At 37.0% G+C, this 22,484-nt stretch overlaps 2 protein-coding genes across 4 annotated transcripts; both read right to left on the bottom strand.

Annotated features, from left to right (window-relative positions):
• Positions 1–2,023: 2,023 nt before the first annotated feature.
• LOC128633593 (up-regulator of cell proliferation) lies at positions 2,024–11,410 on the bottom strand. The gene is made up of 3 exons (XM_053682791.1): positions 11,195–11,410; positions 8,280–8,334; positions 2,024–7,267 (listed from the first exon to the last, which is right to left on the bottom strand). The coding sequence occupies exons 2-3, from the start codon at positions 8,299–8,301 to the stop codon at positions 2,598–2,600; spliced, it is 4,692 nt and encodes a 1,563-aa protein (XP_053538766.1). The 5' UTR covers positions 8,302–8,334; positions 11,195–11,410; the 3' UTR covers positions 2,024–2,597.
• Positions 11,411–12,250: 840 nt separating this feature from the next.
• LOC128633592 (up-regulator of cell proliferation) lies at positions 12,251–22,136 on the bottom strand. Of its 3 annotated transcripts, none has more exons than XM_053682789.1 (3): positions 21,984–22,136; positions 19,073–21,011; positions 12,251–18,064 (listed from the first exon to the last, which is right to left on the bottom strand). In XM_053682789.1, the coding sequence occupies exons 2-3, from the start codon at positions 19,134–19,136 to the stop codon at positions 13,395–13,397; spliced, it is 4,734 nt and encodes a 1,577-aa protein (XP_053538764.1). In that variant the 5' UTR covers positions 19,137–21,011; positions 21,984–22,136; the 3' UTR covers positions 12,251–13,394. The 3 variants fall into 3 exon arrangements, with proteins under 3 accessions (XP_053538764.1, XP_053538765.1, XP_053538763.1); XM_053682790.1 differs by having other exon boundaries at positions 19,073–19,117; positions 21,984–22,119; XM_053682788.1 differs by having other exon boundaries at positions 19,073–22,119.
• Between the last annotated feature and the right edge of the window lie 348 nt (positions 22,137–22,484).

The raw sequence follows: 22,484 nt of genomic DNA, 5'->3' as shown, positions 1-22,484 counted from the left end.
GGGCAGGCCTGTGAATTGCGTCTTCGCTTCAGATAATAGAGGCTGGCGGCATGGTTCACAGGTGCCATAATTGCCACATCACCTGATCATGGCAGGCCTATAAGTAGAGGCATGATTTTACACAAGCTTCAGATACCGGTCACCGCTCTCCCATACTGTTATGCTAAATACAACGTCTCGTTCCCTTCTCAGGGAACAAGGTTACATGCGTAACCCCGACGTTTTCATTATAGTACAAGGTGAGTCATTTGTCTCTTTTTGCTATTTTTTTGCATTTCCATACTGTCCCAAATTTTTGGGAATTTGGGTTGTACATTTGTATATGTGTATGGGCCATTCCACTATAAATCTTCCAAAGTAAACTTTTAAAATATATATATTTTTTCAACACCAAATCTAATAACACACATATTTAACTATTTAAAATGTGCTTTAATTTTATTTTATTTTATTTTTTGCTTGCTTGCCAGAGTCATATCTCCCTGCAGTTCTCACCTGGTGTCCCATTGAAGTTAAGCAGGGTTGAGCCTGGCCAGTACCTGCATGGGATACCTCCTGGGGAAAACTAAGGTTGCTGCTGGAAGTGGTATTAGTGAGACCAGCAGGGGGTGCTCATCCTGTGGTTTGTCTGGGTCCTAATGCCCCAGTATAGAGACTGGGACACTATGATGTAAAAACAGCACCATCTTTCGGAAGAGACGTTAAACCGAAATCCTGACTCTCTGTGGTTATTAAAAATCCCCACTGGCCTTTATCTATCATGGTTCCCTAATAATCTACATCAATATACATCACTCTCCTCTCCACTAATAGCTGGTGTGGGGTGGATGTTCTGGTGCACTATGGCTGCGGTTGTATCATCCAGGTGGATGTTACCCACTGGTGGTGGATAACGGGAATGAGTGTCTGTATGTGTGTGAGTGCATGTCTGTGTGTTTTTGTGTTTGTGAGAGTGTGCATGGCCATGCATGCAAGTTTGTATTGAAGGGATATTCTATATACTTGTAGTTATTCACAGCAAAGGCGGTGGAAAGGGAAGGAGGGAGAGAGAGGAAGAGGGAGAGAGCGGGAAGGGGAGAAAGAGAAAGACATCTAAGAAATGATTTAAGTAACAGGACTGTACGCTGAGATTAACCTTCTCAGTCGTAATTACAATATCATCAAATATACAGAAAACAAAATGAGAGAACTTACTTTTGGTCTTCCCATGGCCTTCAGAAGATTTAGATGATACAACGTCCTGGTGAACATGTGCCTTGATCCAAAATTTTTCTGGGTGGTGGGGGGGTAGTGGGGGGTTAGGTGTTTTAAGGTAACAGGACTGAGTTAAATCCCAGGGACACGACTAAAATGTGTATTTTAATTAAAATATTATGGATTTCTTATGAAAAAAAATATTTAAACTGTAGATGAGATATAAACACAACAATGCAAAAAAGCATTTCTAAAGGATTTTAACCATTATATTTAATAGTAAAGTGTAGTGTTAGAGAGTGTAGACAGGTAACAAATTTTTATCAGTGTTCTAGGTAGTTTTTATTCATCCATCCATCCATCTTCTATACCGCTTATCCTTTTCAGGGTCACAGGGAACCTGGAGCCTATCCCAGGGAGCATCGGGCACAAGGCGGGGTACACCACAATCATATACACATTCACACAACCATTCATACACTACGGACACTTTAGACACGCCAATCAGCCTACCGTGCATGCCTTTGGACTGGGGGAGGAAACCAGAGTACCCGGAGGAAACCCCCGCAGCACGGGGAGAACATACAAACTCCACACACACAGGGCCACGGTGGGAATCGAACCCCCGACCCTGGAGGTGTGAGGCGAACGTGCTAACTACTAAACTTGCTTGATAAGATGTTTTTTTTCAGTTAATTTTCATGCATATTTGTATATATAAGGCCCTGGGGACAGAAATGGCACCCATTCAGTGCAATGGCTAATATGTATGTATGATTGTAGAAGTGATAAATTGAATGAATATGAGAAATTACTAGTTTATTGTATTATGTATTAGTTTATTTGTAATCACACTGAATAAAATTTGTCCTTGCAACCAATTTGGATTGACAGATTGATATATTTATGGTATGAATTGTTTATTCAGTTTATGAATATACTCAAACTTTCATACAATATGCTCTGAATAATGCATTCATTTGAATTTCAGAAAGTAATTAATAAACATAACTGTAACATTTATAACAAAGATTTGTAACAATTGTAACCAAGTGATTAATAAACATAATTGTAACATTTGAATTAACATCACAAACACAGAAATAATCCAATCACCAAAATGTTATAACAATCCTACCTACACTTTTAAAAAATGATTATCATTGTAGACATACAGATATAATGTTTAAAAGAAACCATTTAAATCCCCGAAAATAACTTTTAGTAAAATTGATTCTATATTTAGATAATAGTAATTCAGTAGAAGTTCAATTGTCAGACATAATTAGCGCTCCAGTTCCTGATTCACCTGAGTGATAACATTAGTGATGGAACTGTGAGTGATGGAGTTGTCCTCTTCACAAATGGCAATATTTTTGCAGTGATATTTTGCAGGTCATCCATTATTGAATATTAAACATCTGCTTCAGACTAATAAAAGCCTGATCTTTAGTGATTCCATTCCACGCATCTGGATACACAGCTGGCAATGCTTTATACCGTTCAGCAAATTGCTTATTGAATGTCACCAGCACATACTTCCAGTAATCTGAGGCCTCTATAGACATGTCAGGTGCAATATGCCAGTCTGGGTAATATTTCCGGTAATCTTTGTACGGATGAGGTTGGTAATTTGTTTCATGGTTATGAAACGTCCCATTGCCATGAACACTAGATGTACAAATCTCTTCACAAAGGATATTAGTCTTTAAGAATCTGTAGGTGCCAAGTCCTTTTGGTCTGTGTACAGCTGCATGGTGTAGCTGATGTTCCTTCCCACCTGCTTCACATGGTGTTTTGCAAAATGGACACTGCACTCCACAACCAAACACCCTCTTGAAAAGCTCATCTTGGGGTTTTACAGGCACATTGTTCAGGGTCTCAGTGGTATCAGTTGACTCTGAGATCTCCTTTGCTATTTGCTGTTTCAGGTCATCAATACATTCATAGAGACTTTTGGTGAATGGTTCACAACAGCTTGTGTTCTGAAACAGGACCCTCTCCACTGCGCTCATGGATATTGAGATGACATCACTCAAAGCTTTGCAAAGGTTCTTGATCAAAACTGTAGTACCTTCTGCATTATTGGGCAAAGGAGACCCATTGGCTTCCAGCTTAGATGCTTCTATTGCGTTAGTGATCTTTTTAACTACTCTGTCCAGCTTCTTCATTTTTAATTCTTGCAAAGAAATGTCTTTGGAGAAACATTTAATGATGTGATTGTATATCCAGTCTTTGACATAATTCTCATAATGCAAACTATACTCTACAAAGTCACTGAAGTTGGATTTTTCCAGTAGTTCCTTCAGGATGGTGTACTGAAACAGCGTTCGTGAACTATACTCAGTAGACTTATACTCCAAAACTGCATCAATAATGTCAGGTCCGAGGGACTGGTCGATGTACTCAGTCACTGCTGGCTTGAGACAGAGCTGAGTGAAGTCTTGTGCTTTCCTCTGGCACTGGTCCCTCTTTCTGTACAAATCAATGAAATCAGAGAGATACTGCCTCTTAAATTTCTGTACATGATTTAATGGATCATGCTCAGTGAGATACTTCCTGTGCATCTCAAGGAATTTCCGAGAGGCAATGCCACAAATGTGCAATTTCAGGTCAAATTCAAATTTGGTATTGAATTTGGAGCCTGCTTTATTAAGGTGTTCATCAATTTCATCAAGCACATCTTTTGTAAATGTCTCTTGGTAATCACTTTTGGATTGTGTGAACTGTTCAATCATCCTACTACAACTGGTAATGACATCAACTGCAACAATCTGTAGGTCTTGTTTTAGACTTTTTGTCTTAAGAAAATGTTTTGTTTTTTCATTTTTTTTCCCCAAGTTTACATGTCTTTTCTTGGCCTTGAAATCTTCTTGCCCATATTGTGTCAAACTCTTAACGTTCTGCAAATCCTCCATGACTTGGCGATTTCCTAAACTTGCTCGCAGTTGCTTCAAAACATCAGCGGGAACATCTTTTTCTTTTAGACCAGTGATGTTTGCCACTTCTCTATTCCACATTCTCTCAAAATCAGCCATGAGGTCATCATCAGACACTGCATCGTTACGATCTTTGTAATTCTGCAGTAACTGCCGAACTTTACACTCAATCATAGCAGCTTGCTTATTTTGAATCTCTTCAACTTTCTCCTTGTTTCTCCTCTTCTCAGCAGCAGTAAATAATCTCTGTTTAACATCCTGCTTCATTTCTTTCTCCAGAGATTTAATGCTATTGGAAAAATCAGCTTTGTACTTTACCACTAAATGCACATTATGATCTTTCCTTTTGTAGTAGTCTTTCAATTTGTCAGTAATTTCTTTTGTTTGAACTGCAATCTCTTTATGTGAATTATTTTGAAGTGCCTCAACAACCTCATGAACACTGCTGCTTTCAGTGTTAGATATTTGAACTTCTGCACTAGCAAACAAAGCGAGGATATGTCTTCTGAAAGACCATTCCCATTCAGAAAACTCTCTGCAAAGGTTATCATAGGCATGGGCCACAAGAGTGTTTCTGAAACTAAAGATGAAGTTCTCAAACTTCACGGCCTTCCACAAGTTACTCATCCACTGCAGGAACTCTGGGATCTGGGAAGGTTGTTCATCTTTTCTCACTTTAAGCATTTCCAAGAGTTTTTTCTTAAAATCCAACACAGCTACACTGTAGCCTGTATTAACTGGTGCCATTGGTGGTGTTCCATGCCATAGACCTGGTATATACCAGTTATTCTTTTCCACATCATAATCCAATACATCTGTGAATTTCTTCACATTAGGCTGCTTTTCCATTTCAGCCGCAATCACTGTCATCTCATTTAATTGGTCCAGGAGCTTTTTTCGGTCTGTCATGTTTTTGTCATATGCAGATACACCAGCAACATTTTGGTGGACAAAGTGGCAGACTGTTTTTTTACCAACTTCCTTCATCCGTAAAAAAGCATGAACTGCTATCTGTAAGATGTCCTTCATCTCTGTGGAATTCTCCATTGCTACATTAATGATGGTTACATCACTCAGACCAATCACAAATGTGGCCAACTCATTGTCATGTTCATAACTGTCTTCCAGTTGTGCCAGTGCTGGTGATTTCAAACCCTCTGTATCAATCAGAAGGACAAAGTCACAAAGTAACTCCTCCTTCAAGTCTTTGCCCACAGGAAGGAAAATCATGAATGCTCCACGTGTGCATCGTCCACTGCTCACTGCAAACTGAACTCCAAACATAGTGTTGAGCAGTGTTGATTTACCCGTACTCTGAACCCCTAACACAGTGATAACCAGCAAATGGCTCTTCTGGCCAACCATCCTGTGAAGCTCCATGAGAACATCACTCACCCATTTCTCTGGGATATTTGATGCATCTCCATCGAGTAGTTCAAGAGGAAACCCAGCTAGAAGCATTTTGGCAGCCAGAGTAGGGAGACTGCTTATTCTGTCAGACTTTTTAGTTGAACCAAATGAAGCAACCTCATAGATTTGTCCCATTTCTCTCATGTAGTGCTCTATGCCAAGAGAACAATCAAGAAGCTCCTGGTCTATTCGAACTATACCATCTCTGTCCTTTTGTTGTTCACACTTTGAATATTCTTTCCGTAGGTTTGACATGTCTTTGCGCGATCGCATGTCCAGTTTTAGTCCCAGCCATCTGAGAAAAAAGGCTCGCTCAATGTCATCAGAGTTTGATAATGCCTTTATTAAGATGTCCATTGTTTCTGTCAATTTATAGTTGCTTTGTTTCTTCCAAATGTCATCTTTGTCTTTTTGAAGTTTGACCTTATACTCCTCCAAAGTCAACCCTCCTGGTTGTTGTAATCGGCATTCCTCTTTTTCTATCTGAGCCAGTCTTTTCCAATTTTCACCTTGCAGTGGCAGCCGTGTCTTTTTATATTCCACTATTTGACGAACTCCAATACTTTTCATGATTTTCTCTGCTTTTTCCTCTGCTGATTCACAGGCTCTGTTTTCACATTCATCAATGCAAAGACCAAATTCCTGAGCAATTTTCTTCATACTCTCAATTTCTGTGATTGATGATCTGTGATTCTCACTTAGCACTTTGTTAATGGCAGAACTGATCATATTTGAGAAATTAGCCATATTCACTGTTTGGCTTTTAACAATGGTGTGATTTTTTTCCAATTGCAGAGTATCAACTGCTGCTTTGATAGAAGACTTCACATTCTGGCTCATATTTTTCTGAGCATTAACCACAAGAAAGATATTAGTTTTCATTCCTTGTAAAGAGTCAAACAACCTTTGCTCATTTTTGTCAACACTGTCTAGGAACACAAAGACAGCTGTTGACACCTGAGTAAGGAAACTGAAGTGTGTTACAAAAGTGAAAGCATCTCCTCTTAAATTAGCAATAGCCACTGGTTCAGGAAAGACATCGATACTATTGTTTCCACATGGCAGACTCCAGCAGATTTCAACCATCCCATTACTGATTACCCTTCGAGCAGATCCTCCGATCATTTCTCGATGTGAAAAGAAGTCATGGTGCTGCTGTGACTTGTTGAGCACTTGGTTCAAAACCTGTGACTTGGACAAACTGCAGTTGCTTAACCTCACAAATGATATCAAGGGAATTTTTGCATGAACAACACTGTCTTCGACAAACCCTTTAGATTCTGACATTGAATGTGGACGCCATTCTTTCAGGATACCTCTAAGAGCCCATAACATAAGAGTGCTTTGATCATGTACTCCAGGAGGTAACAGAAAGGGTACTGCAAACTGGCACATTGACATTTTAAGTGCTATTTGTTGCTGAAGGAAACTGTCTGCACAGACAAAGAGGGCAGTGTGGAGATCTAGAAGATTTGGAGTAGCATCACAGCTCTGCTCAGCAAACATGTCATCTGTTTCTTTATTTTCACCAGGTACACATAAAGATCTTGAATTTGAATTAGCCATCAGTAATTTGCGTAGGAAAGCCCATGGTAAGGCTTGTAGTGAGTGAACCTCTTCATCAGATACACTGGCACTGTTGATCTCCAGCAAAGACCTCTGAGTCAGCTTGTTTGGATAGTACTTTTCAAGTCCCAGTCTTTTAAAAAATGCACGAAAATCATCTGAAAGTAGAGATCATTTTATATCAATATCACTATTAATTTAGAAGCTATGCCCCACCCTAGAAAAAAACTCTTAATTCAGATCTCCTTATTATCTCTACAGTCTAATTTAGACAGCAATGAGACCAAATGGAAATGAAACAGTGAACTATCCCTAATTCTCCTGCATCTCTTTTTCTCCTGAGACAAAAGCCTCAAATACATTTCTTCTTGAGTTTCAGTAGAGATCTCAACAAAGTAACATTCTGTCCTCAAATCCAGTAAATTTGTCAAGTTCATTCAAATATGCTGCCAGGTTTATGATAAACTTACTAATGTATATTTAGAGAGATGTACTGTTTACTTTTGATATAATATAATATCAATATATTAATCAGAGATGTCCACTATTGTATTTACAATAGGACAATCTAAGTTCTTGGAGAAAAGTAGTCTAGTGTACTTATATGTGATATGTGATTATATGTTATTTGTTAGCATACTTGAAGAGAAATTCACTTGGTGGTAAATAATCTATATTCCAACTATTATTTTAGTTTTAGATGTAATTATATGGGTATTGTAAATACTCAGGTCTACCTATTTATTGTACACATTATGTATGTTTCATGTTTTAATTCAGATATACTATTCTGATCATTTTTGTAACATGAATAAAAATATAATGGAATTATACATCAATGTAATTCCACTTTTATTTCAACTTCATAAACAGTCATTTTAACTTAATTTTACTTGGCAGTCAATTCTTAATAACCTAAAAAAGACATAGTACATGAGCTAGTGTCCCAAGTGTTGTTGTTTTTTAGCTATTGTCTCAAACCCAAATGCCTTCAGTGTATAGCAATAAATGATTACCTATATATATATATATATATATATATATATATATATATATAAGGTGCATATACCATGCGTATTCCATTAGTTTACTTCTCCCGAACTAAATTCAGAAGAAGATTCTCTTTTTCCCTTTTCATACATTATTGTGACCACGTCAGTATTTACTCACCTTTGAGCTGCTTTAACTCCATTTGTGTGGATCCTGAGCCACAGTCTTTTACAAAAGGAAACATGTTTAATTAGACACCGGTAGTTGGCTTGCAGTTACAAAGTATTATTAATCAAAGTATATTAGCATAGTATGAAATTAATAATAATAAAAAAACATGAATAAATATTAGAACAAACATTTAATACTCTAAAATGCTAGTGTGTAGTTTATACTTTCATCTGTGTTTCTTCATCATAGGTTTGTTGGTAATTACAGATTTTCAGAAATACTTGGAGAAATACAGAACATGATTTGATGCAGATTTGAAAACCCCTGTGATAGTTCATGCTTTACTGCTGCCAGTATTATATGTAGTAATATTTTAGACCTCATTGACAAGCATAAGCTATTGAATGCCAATCATAATTACTGTGAACTACTGTTCATTTTTATTATTTATTATGCTTGTATTACATTTGTTAATTTCTCAAAATGCATGAATAAAGTATGTTTTCCCCCAGTTTCCACTAGCTCTATCTCTATAACCAGTGTAATCTCAAACTCAAAATTTTGGGCAGAATATTCGGAAAACTCCCTCACCTTCTTACCCATTGGACTCACAAATAGCTATAATACAATATAAGATCTGAGCAATGCCGTGCCACAGACCTCACCTACAAATAAGATAAACCTTTTTATTGCCTCACTTATGTCCCAGACAAATGGTCTAGCCATTCAACTGAGACCTAAAATTGAGATTGGATTCATTGGTCCTATCAAAAGTTTAAAACAAGTTAACCCAGTAGCCTAGAGACTAAATCAGCCTTCATCATATACAATTGCTCACATTCAATGGTTGATTGCTAAAAGCCGTCTGTTATATATTACAGGGGCAGAAATCCAGAGCTTAGCCTCCACTCCTTCTGGACACAGGGTCTTAGGCAAGTAAAGAGCTATTTTTGAAGTTCGGAGGAGCTAAGGATATGCAGCTTCATCAATCAGAAGTTACTAAGATGTATGTAAATTAGCAAAGACAATGGATGATGATGTAATATGCTCTAGCCCTATCCCAATGCAGCACGGTGACATAGCACAGCAGTTAGGCTTATACTTACATGGCAATAACATTCATGAAATCTATCTTTCAGGGTTTCATTACAGTACTAAGACAGTGCTGGTTAAAGTAGTGAATTACCTACCTACCTGTTTGTGTTGCTTGACCTTAATGCAGCTTTTGATATCATTTATCATAATTATCATAATAGATAGACTAGAAAAAGTTGTTGCAATTAGGGAAACAGCCCTTCCTTGGCTCAGGTCTTATTTAACGGACTGTTATCAATTTGTAGATGCAAATGGTGGCTTCACTATGCATAATAAAGTTTGGTGTTCCATAAGGTTCTATTTTAGGCCCACTGCTCTTTTCTCCATATCTTCTACCTCTAAGTCAAATTATTTGTAAACATGGTATTAGCTTACACTGCTATGCTGATGACACACAGCTATGTGCTCCATCAATGCCATATGAGAGACACCAGCTTAATAAAGTTGAGGAATGTTATTTGAATAGATTCGGAATGTGGATGTTAGACACTGGATGCTTAGTATCTTCCTTCTACTTAATTCTGAAAATAAATAAATACTTTACTTCAAATGCAGCTAAAAGTAAGCTTTGTGATTATGTAGTAACTATGGATGGCCATTCAGTTATACCATGTGCAGCAGTAAAATACCTTGTTGTTTACCAAGCTCATGTAGATACTATTATTAGGATAGCCATTTTCATCTCAGAAATAGCTAAGATAAAACATTGCCAAGATAAGAAATGATGCAGAAAAACTAGTTTATGCTTTTGTCACCTTTAGTTTGGATTATTGTAATGCCTTGCTGTCTGGATGTTCCAGCAGGTGGAGAAACAAGCTCTGATTAGTCCAGAATGCAGCAACCAGAGTCCTTACTAGAACCAGAAGATTTGACCAAAATGTTGCATTGATTATAAAATACTACTATTTTATTTTACTCCTGTCCCCCATACACAATTCACACTTAAAGTTAAAACTCTAAAGAAATCAGAAATGACTCTGAGGCTCATACTCAAGATCCTCTCACACTTAACACTGCTTATCTCCACAGTACAAATCTGTGCATGGGTAATGACTTATAATCTCACTATATGGTGTCACCCAGAAGAGGATGGGTTCCCTTTTGAGTCTGGTTCCTCTAAAGATTTCTTCCTAATGTCAGCTGTTTTCCTCATTAGGGGAATTTAAATCTATATCTGGACTTCTGTAAAACTGCTTTGTGAAAATGTCCATTGTTAAAAGAACTACATAAATATACTTAAAAAATGGATTAAATAGACAGCAGACCAACATACCTCATAATACTACTCGACTCTAAAGGACAGGGTTTATGCATGCTGTTCCTATACACTGGGAGGGGTACCATACAGAGGAATGCACCTCTGTATATGTATTCACAGTGCTGAGGCAATACTACTCTTCATATACTACTCCTCATATAGAATAATTCTAATCGTGAAATTCCACTGAAAACAGACACAGTAGTAGACCCCATCGGAGACAGATTGCACAGCTTTGGGAACTGGACAATGTGGGAGGTGGGATCTTCCCCTCCCCACCAGCAATTGCCATAATATAATTTCATTATCAGACCAGGTTCCTGAACAAGCTAAGAAAAATATATTTTAAAAAATATGTAGGCAAATAACCTCCAATGTCTCCAATACAAAATCTCATATTTTTATTTCTTCTCTTTTCTTGCAAACCACACAGACGTGTATGTTCTGTAAAACACCCATTAAACCTTGTAGATGGAACAGTAAAATCAAATGTTTATAGCTGACAACAAAATGAGGACAAAAATAAACGTGTAGTGTAGAAAATTATGAAGTGTTATATTTGCTTACCAAATGTACTCCCAGCTGAGACAAGTGCTCAGGGTGATGTCTCTGCAGCTGGTTATGATCAGAATTTATAACCCCAAAGTGAAAGTAGATTAACTTCCTGTTACAGGAAATAGCGGCTGAATGACACCTTGTTCTGGGGGAGAATGATTTCTTGGAAACTACTCAGAACTTTCTGCAACTGAAGTTCCTTTGTGCGTTAGAACATGATCTGCCAAGACAATTCAAATCCGTGAAAGGTAAAGAAAAATATATAAAAATATAACATTTCTACAAACAGTTTTGAATTTTTCTAAGATTTTAAAATAAGGAAAGAAGTGGGAAAAATTTAAAATTCAACATGGAATTCATAATTTTCTGCTTTGACATATAGGTGATTGTCCATGAGTCTCTGAAGCACTTGTTTCACATGGATAACATGAATTTCTTGGAATGAAGAGTAAATCAAAATGTTGTCAATGTAGGCATACATTTTTTACACCAGTATTCGTAATGGACGAGACCCCAGCATGTCTCATACACTAGTACTCGTAATTCCAGAGGTGGTGCTAAAGGCCATTTTCCACTCATCCCTTTCTCGGATGTGGATGAGATTATATGCACTGCTCTTGTCTAATTTCGTAAAGATTCAGGCTTCTCTGAGCTGTTTGAGGGCCGATGGGATAAATGGTAATGGGTAGCGATATTTGGTAGTGATTTGGCAAATGATTTAATTAAAACTCACAATGCCCATGACAATTTACAACTTGCTTACAACTTGACCAAATCATTTAAAAAAGTATTTGGACCAGCAAATGTGCAAATTTATCTCCCTGTCACATCTATTGTTTATATATATATATATATATATATATATATATATATATATATATATATATATATATATATATATATATATATATATATAACTGAACCCTGTCCAGGGTGTACCACGCCTTGTTCCCGATGCTCCCTGGGATAGGCTCCAGGCTCACCCGTGACCCTGAAAAGGAGTAAGCGGTTGAAGATGGATGGATGGATGGATCGATAACTGAAGCTAAAAATCACACGAAAGCATTTTTGATTATTTTATTAATATTTAAGAACCCTGTAAGCAGCAGGATATTTCAGTTTCACAAAATATTAAGTTCATCTCATTTCAGATCAAACTTGTCATGCAGTTAATTAGTGGAATGTCCAACTGTACGGGTACAGGTACATCTACTGAGTGTCATCTCATCACTCTTAGAAACAACAGCGCTTTACAATGATTAATTGTTTTTTAAAGTTGCAAGCTTGTAGTTGGATCAAACCAGGGAACCTGGAGCTTTAAGGTGACAACACTACCTGGTGCACTCCGGAAACCAGAGTACGTGGAGGAAACCCCCGCAGCACGGGGAGAAAATGCAAACTCCACACACACAGGGCCACGGTGGGAATCGAACCCCCGACCCTGGAGGTGTGAGGCGAGCGTGCTAACCACTAAACTTGCTTGATAAGATGTTTTTTTTTCAGTTAATTTTCATGCATATTTGTATATATAAGGCCCTGGGGACAGAAATGGCACCCATTCAGTGCAATGGCTAATATGTATGTATGATTGTAGAAGTGTTAAATTGAATAAATATGAGAAATTATTAGTTTATTGTATTATGTATTCGTTTATTTGTAATTCATACTGCAATAAAATTTGTCCTTGCAACCAATTTGGATTGACAGATTGATATATTTATGGTATGAATTGTTTATTCAGTTTATGAATATACTCATACATTCATACAATATGTTCTGAATAATCCATTCATTTTAATTTCAGAAAGTAATTAATAAACATAACTGTAACATTTATAACAAAGATTTGTAACAATTGTAACCAAGTGATTATTAAACATAATTGTAACATTTGAATTAACATCACAAACACAGAAATAATCCAATCACCAAAATGTTATAACAAGCCTAACTACACTTTTAAAAATTGTTTATCATTGTAGACATACAGATATAATGTTTAAAAGAAACCATTTAAATCCCCGAAAATAACTTTTAGTAAAATTGATTCTATATTTAGATAATAGTAATTCAGTAGAAGTTCAATTGTCAGACATAATTAGCGCTCCAGTTCCTGATTCACCTGAGTGATAACATTAGTGATGGAACTGTGAGTGATGGAGTTGTCCTCTTCACAAATGGCAATATTTTTGCAGTGATATTTTGCAGGTCATCCATTATTGAATATTAAACATCTGCTTCAGACTAATAAAAGCCTGATCTTTAGTGATTCCATTCCACGCATCTGGATACACAGCTGGCAATGCTTTATACCGTTCAGCAAATTGCTTATTGAATGTCACCAGCACATACTTCCAGTAATCTGAGGCCTCTATAGACATGTCAGGTGCAATATGCCAGTCTGGGTAATATTTCCGGTAATCTTTGTACGGATGAGGTTGGTAATTTGTTTCATGGTTATGAAACGTCCCATTGCCATGAACACTAGATGTACAAATCTCTTCACAAAGGATATTAGTCTTTAAGAATCTGTAGGTGCCAAGTCCTTTTGGTCTGTGTACAGCTGCATGGTGTAGCTGATGTTCCTTCCCACCTGCTTCACATGGTGTTTTGCAAAATGGACACTGCACTCCACAACCAAACACCCTCTTGAAAAGCTCATCTTGGGGTTTTACAGGCACATTGTTCAGGGTCTCAGTGGTATCAGTTGACTCTGAGATCTCCTTTGCTATTTGCTGTTTCAGGTCATCAATACATTCATAGAGACTTTTGGTGAATGGTTCACAACAGCTTGTGTTCTGAAACAGGACCCTCTCCACTGCGCTCATGGATATTGAGATGACATCACTCAAAGCTTTGCAAAGGTTCTTGATCAAAACTGTAGTACCTTCTGCATTATTGGGCAAAGGAGACCCATTGGCTTCCAGCTTAGATGCTTCTATTGCGTTAGTGATCTTTTTAACTACTCTGTCCAGCTTCTTCATTTTTAATTCTTGCAAAGAAATGTCTTTGGAGAAACATTTAATGATGTGATTGTATATCCAGTCTTTGACATAATTCTCATAATGCAAACTATACTCTACAAAGTCACTGAAGTTGGATTTTTCCAGTAGTTCCTTCAGGATGGTGTACTGAAACAGCGTTCGTGAACTATACTCAGTAGACTTATACTCCAAAACTGCATCAATAATGTCAGGTCCGAGGGACTGGTCGATGTACTCAGTCACTGCTGGCTTGAGACAGAGCTGAGTGAAGTCTTGTGCTTTCCTCTGGCACTGGTCCCTCTTTCTGTACAAATCAATGAAATCAGAGAGATACTGCCTCTTAAATTTCTGTACATGATTTAATGGATCATGCTCAGTGAGATACTTCCTGTGCATCTCAAGGAATTTCCGAGAGGCAATGCCACAAATGTGCAATTTCAGGTCAAATTCAAATTTGGTATTGAATTTGGAGCCTGCTTTATTAAGGTGTTCATCAATTTCATCAAGCACATCTTTTGTAAATGTCTCTTGGTAATCACTTTTGGATTGTGTGAACTGTTCAATCATCCTACTACAACTGGTAATGACATCAACTGCAACAATCTGTAGGTCTTGTTTTAGACTTTTTGTCTTAAGAAAATGTTTTGTTTTTTCATTTTTTTTCCCCAAGTTTACATGTCTTTTCTTGGCCTTGAAATCTTCTTGCCCATATTGTGTCAAACTCTTAACGTTCTGCAAATCCTCCATGACTTGGCGATTTCCTAAACTTGCTCGCAGTTGCTTCAAAACATCAGCGGGAACATCTTTTTCTTTTAGACCAGTGATGTTTGCCACTTCTCTATTCCACATTCTCTCAAAATCAGCCATGAGGTCATCATCAGACACTGCATCGTTACGATCTTTGTAATTCTGCAGTAACTGCCGAACTTTACACTCAATCATAGCAGCTTGCTTATTTTGAATCTCTTCAACTTTCTCCTTGTTTCTCCTCTTCTCAGCAGCAGTAAATAATCTCTGTTTAACATCCTGCTTCATTTCTTTCTCCAGAGATTTAATGCTATTGGAAAAATCAGCTTTGTACTTTACCACTAAATGCACATTATGATCTTTCCTTTTGTAGTAGTCTTTCAATTTGTCAGTAATTTCTTTTGTTTGAACTGCAATCTCTTTATGTGAATTATTTTGAAGTGCCTCAACAACCTCATGAACACTGCTGCTTTCAGTGTTAGATATTTGAACTTCTGCACTAGCAAACAAAGCGAGGATATGTCTTCTGAAAGACCATTCCCATTCAGAAAACTCTCTGCAAAGGTTATCATAGGCATGGGCCACAAGAGTGTTTCTGAAACTAAAGATGAAGTTCTCAAACTTCACGGCCTTCCACAAGTTACTCATCCACTGCAGGAACTCTGGGATCTGGGAAGGTTGTTCATCTTTTCTCACTTTAAGCATTTCCAAGAGTTTTTTCTTAAAATCCAACACAGCTACACTGTAGCCTGTATTAACTGGTGCCATTGGTGGTGTTCCATGCCATAGACCTGGTATATACCAGTTATTCTTTTCCACATCATAATCCAATACATCTGTGAATTTCTTCACATTAGGCTGCTTTTCCATTTCAGCCGCAATCACTGTCATCTCATTTAATTGGTCCAGGAGCTTTTTTCGGTCTGTCATGTTTTTGTCATATGCAGATACACCAGCAACATTTTGGTGGACAAAGTGGCAGACTGTTTTTTTACCAACTTCCTTCATCCGTAAAAAAGCATGAACTGCTATCTGTAAGATGTCCTTCATCTCTGTGGAATTCTCCATTGCTACATTAATGATGGTTACATCACTCAGACCAATCACAAATGTGGCCAACTCATTGTCATGTTCATAACTGTCTTCCAGTTGTGCCAGTGCTGGTGATTTCAAACCCTCTGTATCAATCAGAAGGACAAAGTCACAAAGTAACTCCTCCTTCAAGTCTTTGCCCACAGGAAGGAAAATCATGAATGCTCCACGTGTGCATCGTCCACTGCTCACTGCAAACTGAACTCCAAACATAGTGTTGAGCAGTGTTGATTTACCCGTACTCTGAACCCCTAACACAGTGATAACCAGCAAATGGCTCTTCTGGCCAACCATCCTGTGAAGCTCCATGAGAACATCACTCACCCATTTCTCTGGGATATTTGATGCATCTCCATCGAGTAGTTCAAGAGGAAACCCAGCTAGAAGCATTTTGGCAGCCAGAGTAGGGAGACTGCTTATTCTGTCAGACTTTTTAGTTGAACCAAATGAAGCAACCTCATAGATTTGTCCCATTTCTCTCATGTAGTGCTCTATGCCAAGAGAACAATCAAGAAGCTCCTGGTCTATTCGAACTATACCATCTCTGTCCTTTTGTTGTTCACACTTTGAATATTCTTTCCGTAGGTTTGACATGTCTTTGCGCGATCGCATGTCCAGTTTTAGTCCCAGCCATCTGAGAAAAAAGGCTCGCTCAATGTCATCAGAGTTTGATAATGCCTTTATTAAGATGTCCATTGTTTCTGTCAATTTATAGTTGCTTTGTTTCTTCCAAATGTCATCTTTGTCTTTTTGAAGTTTGACCTTATACTCCTCCAAAGTCAACCCTCCTGGTTGTTGTAATCGGCATTCCTCTTTTTCTATCTGAGCCAGTCTTTTCCAATTTTCACCTTGCAGTGGCAGCCGTGTCTTTTTATATTCCACTATTTGACGAACTCCAATACTTTTCATGATTTTCTCTGCTTTTTCCTCTGCTGATTCACAGGCTCTGTTTTCACATTCATCAATGCAAAGACCAAATTCCTGAGCAATTTTCTTCATACTCTCAATTTCTGTGATTGATGATCTGTGATTCTCACTTAGCACTTTGTTAATGGCAGAACTGATCATATTTGAGAAATTAGCCATATTCACTGTTTGGCTTTTAACAATGGTGTGATTTTTTTCCAATTGCAGAGTATCAACTGCTGCTTTGATAGAAGACTTCACATTCTGGCTCATATTTTTCTGAGCATTAACCACAAGAAAGATATTAGTTTTCATTCCTTGTAAAGAGTCAAACAACCTTTGCTCATTTTTGTCAACACTGTCTAGGAACACAAAGACAGCTGTTGACACCTGAGTAAGGAAACTGAAGTGTGTTACAAAAGTGAAAGCATCTCCTCTTAAATTAGCAATAGCCACTGGTTCAGGAAAGACATCGATACTATTGTTTCCACATGGCAGACTCCAGCAGATTTCAACCATCCCATTACTGATTACCCTTCGAGCAGATCCTCCAATCATTTCTCGATGTGAAAAGAAGTCATGGTGCTGCTGTGACTTGTTGAGCACTTGGTTCAAAACCTGTGACTTGGACAAACTGCAGTTGCTTAACCTCACAAATGATATCAAGGGAATTTTTGCATGAACAACACTGTCCTCAACAAACCCTTTAGATTCTGACATTGAATGTGGACGCCATTCTTTCAGGATACCTCTAAGAGCCCATAACATAAGAGTGCTTTGATCATGTACTCCAGGAGGTAACAGAAATGGTATTGCAAACTGGCACATTGACATTTTAAGTGCTATTTGTTGCTGAAGGAAACTGTCTGCACAGACAAAGAGGGCAGTGTGGAGATCTAGAAGATTTGGAGTAGCATCACAGCTCTGCTCAGCAAACATGTCATCTGTTTCTTTATTTTCACCAGGTACACATAAAGATCTTGAATTTGAATTAGCCATCAGTAATTTGCGTAGGAAAGCCCATGGTAAGGCTTGTATTGAGTGAACCTCTTCATCAGATACACTGGCACTGTTGATCTCCAGCAAAGACCTCTGAGTCAGCTTGTTTGGGTAGTACTTTTCAAGTCCCAGTCTTTTAAAAAATGCACGAAAATCATCTGAAAGTAGAGATCATTTTATATCAATATCACTATTAATTTAGAAGCTATGCCCCACCCTAGAAAAAAACTCTTAATTCAGATCTCCTTATTATCTCTACAGTCTAATTTAGACAGCAATGAGACCAAATGGAAATGAAACAGTGAACTATCCCTAATTCTCCTGCATCTCTTTTTCTCCTGAGACAAAAGCCTCAAAAACATTTCTTCTTGAATTTCAGTAGAGATCTCAACAAAGTAAGATTCTGTCCTCAAATCCAGTAAATTTGTCAAGTTCATTCAAATATGCTGCCAGGTTTATGATAAACTTACTAATGTATATTTAGAGAGATGTACTGTTTACTTTTGATATAATATAATATCAATATATTAATCAGAGATGTCCACTATTGTATTTACAATAGGACAATCTAAGTTCTTGGAGAAAAGTAGTCTAGTGTACTTATATGTGATATGTGATTATATGTTATTTGTTAGCATACTTGAAGAGAAATTCACTTGGTGGTAAATAATCTATATTCCAACTATTATTTTAGTTTTAGATGTAATTATATGGGTATTGTAAATACTCAGGTCTACCTATTTATTGTACACATTATGTATGTTTCATGTTTTAATTCAGATATACTATTCTGATCATTTTTGTAACATGAATAAAAATATAATGGAATTATACATCAATGTAATTCCACTTTTATTTCAACTTCATAAACAGTCATTTTAACTTAATTTTACTTGGCAGTCAATTCTTAATAACCTAAAAAAGACATAGTACATGAGCTAGTGTCCCAAGTGTTGTTGTTTTTTAGCTATTGTCTCAAACCCAAATGCCTTCAGTGTATAGCAATAAATGATTACCTATATATATATATATATATATATATATATATATATAAGGTGCATATACCATGCGTATTCCATTAGTTTACTTCTCCCGAACTAAATTCAGAAGAAGATTCTCTTTTTCCCTTTTCATACATTATTGTGACCACGTCAGTATTTACTCACCTTTGAGCTGCTTTAACTCCATTTGTGTGGATCCTGAGCCACAGTCTTTTACAAAAGGAAACATGTTTAATTAGACACCGGTAGTTGGCTTGCAGTTACAAAGTATTATTAATCAAAGTATATTAGCATAGTATGAAATTAATAATAATAAAAAAACATGAATAAATATTAGAACAAACATTTAATACTCTAAAATGCTAGTGTGTAGTTTATACTTTCATCTGTGTTTCTTCATCATAGGTTTGTTGGTAATTACAGATTTTCAGAAATACTTGGAGAAATACAGAACATGATTTGATGCAGATTTGAAAACCCCTGTGATAGTTCATGCTTTACTGCTGCCAGTATTATATGTAGTAATATTTTAGACCTCATTGACAAGCATAAGCTATTGAATGCCAATCATAATTACTGTGAACTACTGTTCATTTTTATTATTTATTATGCTTGTATTACATTTGTTAATTTCTCAAAATGCATGAATAAAGTATGTTTTCCCCCAGTTTCCACTAGCTCTATCTCTATAACCAGTGTAATCTCAAACTCAAAATTTTGGGCAGAATATTCGGAAAACTCCCTCACCTTCTTACCCATTGGACTCACAAATAGCTATAATACAATATAAGATCTGAGCAATGCCGTGCCACAGACCTCACCTACAAATAAGATAAACCTTTTTATTGCCTCACTTATGTCCCAGACAAATGGTCTAGCCATTCAACTGAGACCTAAAATTGAGATTGGATTCATTGGTCCTATCAAAAGTTTAAAACAAGTTAACCCAGTAGCCTAGAGACTAAATCAGCCTTCATCATATACAATTGCTCACATTCAATGGTTGATTGCTAAAAGCCGTCTGTTATATATTACAGGGGCAGAAATCCAGAGCTTAGCCTCCACTCCTTCTGGACACAGGGTCTTAGGCAAGTAAAGAGCTATTTTTGAAGTTCGGAGGAGCTAAGGATATGCAGCTTCATCAATCAGAAGTTACTAAGATGTATGTAAATTAGCAAAGACAATGGATGATGATGTAATATGCTCTAGCCCTATCCCAATGCAGCACGGTGACATAGCACAGCAGTTAGGCTTATACTTACATGGCAATAACATTCATGAAATCTATCATTCAGGGTTTCATTACAGTACTAAGACAGTGCTGGTTAAAGTAGTGAATTACCTACCTACCTGTTTGTGTTGCTTGACCTTAATGCAGCTTTTGATATCATTTATCATAATTATCATAATAGATAAACTAGAAAAAGTTGTTGCAATTAGGGAAACAGCCCTTCCTTGGCTCAGGTCTTATTTAACGGACTGTTATCAATTTGTAGATGCAAATGGTGGCTTCACTATGCATAATAAAGTTTGGTGTTCCATAAGGTTCTATTTTAGGCCCACTGCTCTTTTCTCCATATCTTCTACCTCTAAGTCAAATTATTTGTAAACATGGTATTAGCTTACACTGCTATGCTGATGACACACAGCTATGTGCTCCATCAATGCCATATGAGAGACACCAGCTTAATAAAGTTGAGGAATGTTATTTGAATAGATTCGGAATGTGGATGTTAGACACTGGATGCTTAGTATCTTCCTTCTACTTAATTCTGAAAATAAATAAATACTTTACTTCAAATGCAGCTAAAAGTAAGCTTTGTGATTATGTAGTAACTATGGATGGCCATTCAGTTATACCATGTGCAGCAGTAAAATACCTTGTTGTTTACCAAGCTCATGTAGATACTATTATTAGGATAGCCATTTTCATCTCAGAAATAGCTAAGATAAAACATTGCTAAGATAAGAAATGATGCAGAAAAACTAGTTTATGCTTTTGTCACCTTTAGTTTGGATTATTGTAATGCCTTGCTGTCTGGATGTTCCAGCAGGTGGAGAAACAAGCTCTGATTAGTCCAGAATGCAGCAACCAGAGTCCTTACTAGAACCAGAAGATTTGACCAAAATGTTGCATTGATTATAAAATACTACTATTTTATTTTACCCCCGTCCCCCATACACAATTCACACTTAAAGTTAAAACTCTAAAGAAATCAGAAATGACTCTGAGGCTCATACTCAAGATCCTCTCACACTTAACACTGCTTATCTCGACAGTACAAACCTGTGGATGGGTAATGACTTATAATCTCACTATATGGTGTCACCCAGAAGAGGATGGGTTCCCTTTTGAGTCTGGTTCCTCTAAAGATTTCTTCCTAATGTCAGCTGTTTTCCTCATTAGGGGAATTTAAATCTATATCTGGACTTCTGTAAAACTGCTTTGTGAAAATGTCCATTGTTAAAAGAACTACATAAATATACTTAAAAAATGGATTAAATAGACAGCAGACCAACATACCTCATAATACTACTCGACTCTAAAGGACAGGGTTTATGCATGCTGTTCCTATACACTGGGAGGGGTACCATACAGAGGAATGCACCTCTGTATATGTATTCACAGTGCTGAGGCAATACTACTCTTCATATACTACTCCTCATATAGAATAATTCTAATCGTGAAATTCCACTGAAAACAGACACAGTAGTAGACCCCATCGGAGACAGATTGCACAGCTTTGGGAACTGGACAATGTGGGAGGTGGGATCTTCCCCTCCCCACCAGCAATTGCCATAATATAATTTCATTATCAGACCAGGTTCCTGAACAAGCTAAGAAAAATATATTTTAAAAAATATGTAGGCAAATAACCTCCAATGTCTCCAATACAAAATCTCATATTTTTATTTCTTCTCTTTTCTTGCAAACAACACAGACGTGTATGTTCTGTAAAACACCCATTAAACCTTGTAGATGGAACAGTAAAATCAAATGTTTATAGCTGACAACAAAATGAGGACAAAAATAAACGTGTAGTGTAGAAAATTATGAAGTGTTATATTTGCTTACCAAATGTACTCCCAGCTGAGACAAGTGCTCAGGGTGATGTCTCTGCAGCTGGTTATGATCAGAATTTATAACCCCAAAGTGAAAGTAGATTAACTTCCTGTTACAGGAAATAGCGGCTGAATGACACCTTTTCTGGGGGAGAATGATTTCTTGGAAACTACTCAGAACTTTCTGCAACTGAAGTTCCTTTGTGCGTTAGAACATGATCTGCCAAGACAATTCAAATCCGTGAAAGGTAAAGAAAAATATATAAAAATATAACATTTCTACAAACAGTTTTGAATTTTTCTAAGATTTTAAAATAAGGAAAGAAGTGGGAAAAATTTAAAATTCAACATGGAATTCATAATTTTCTGCTTTGACATATAGGTGATTGTCCATGAGTCTCTGAAGCACTTGTTTCACATGGATAACATGAATTTCTTGGAATGAAGAGTAAATCAAAATGTTGTCAATGTAGGCATACATTTTTTACACCAGTATTCGTAATGGACGAGACCC

Source organism: Ictalurus punctatus, chromosome 9 (genome assembly GCF_001660625.3).
Source record: "Ictalurus punctatus breed USDA103 chromosome 9, Coco_2.0, whole genome shotgun sequence".
Classification (NCBI taxonomy): Eukaryota; Metazoa; Chordata; class Actinopteri; order Siluriformes; family Ictaluridae; genus Ictalurus; species Ictalurus punctatus.
The sequence above is the reverse complement of the archived record's forward strand: the minus strand, read 5'-3'. Positions and strand labels throughout refer to the sequence as shown.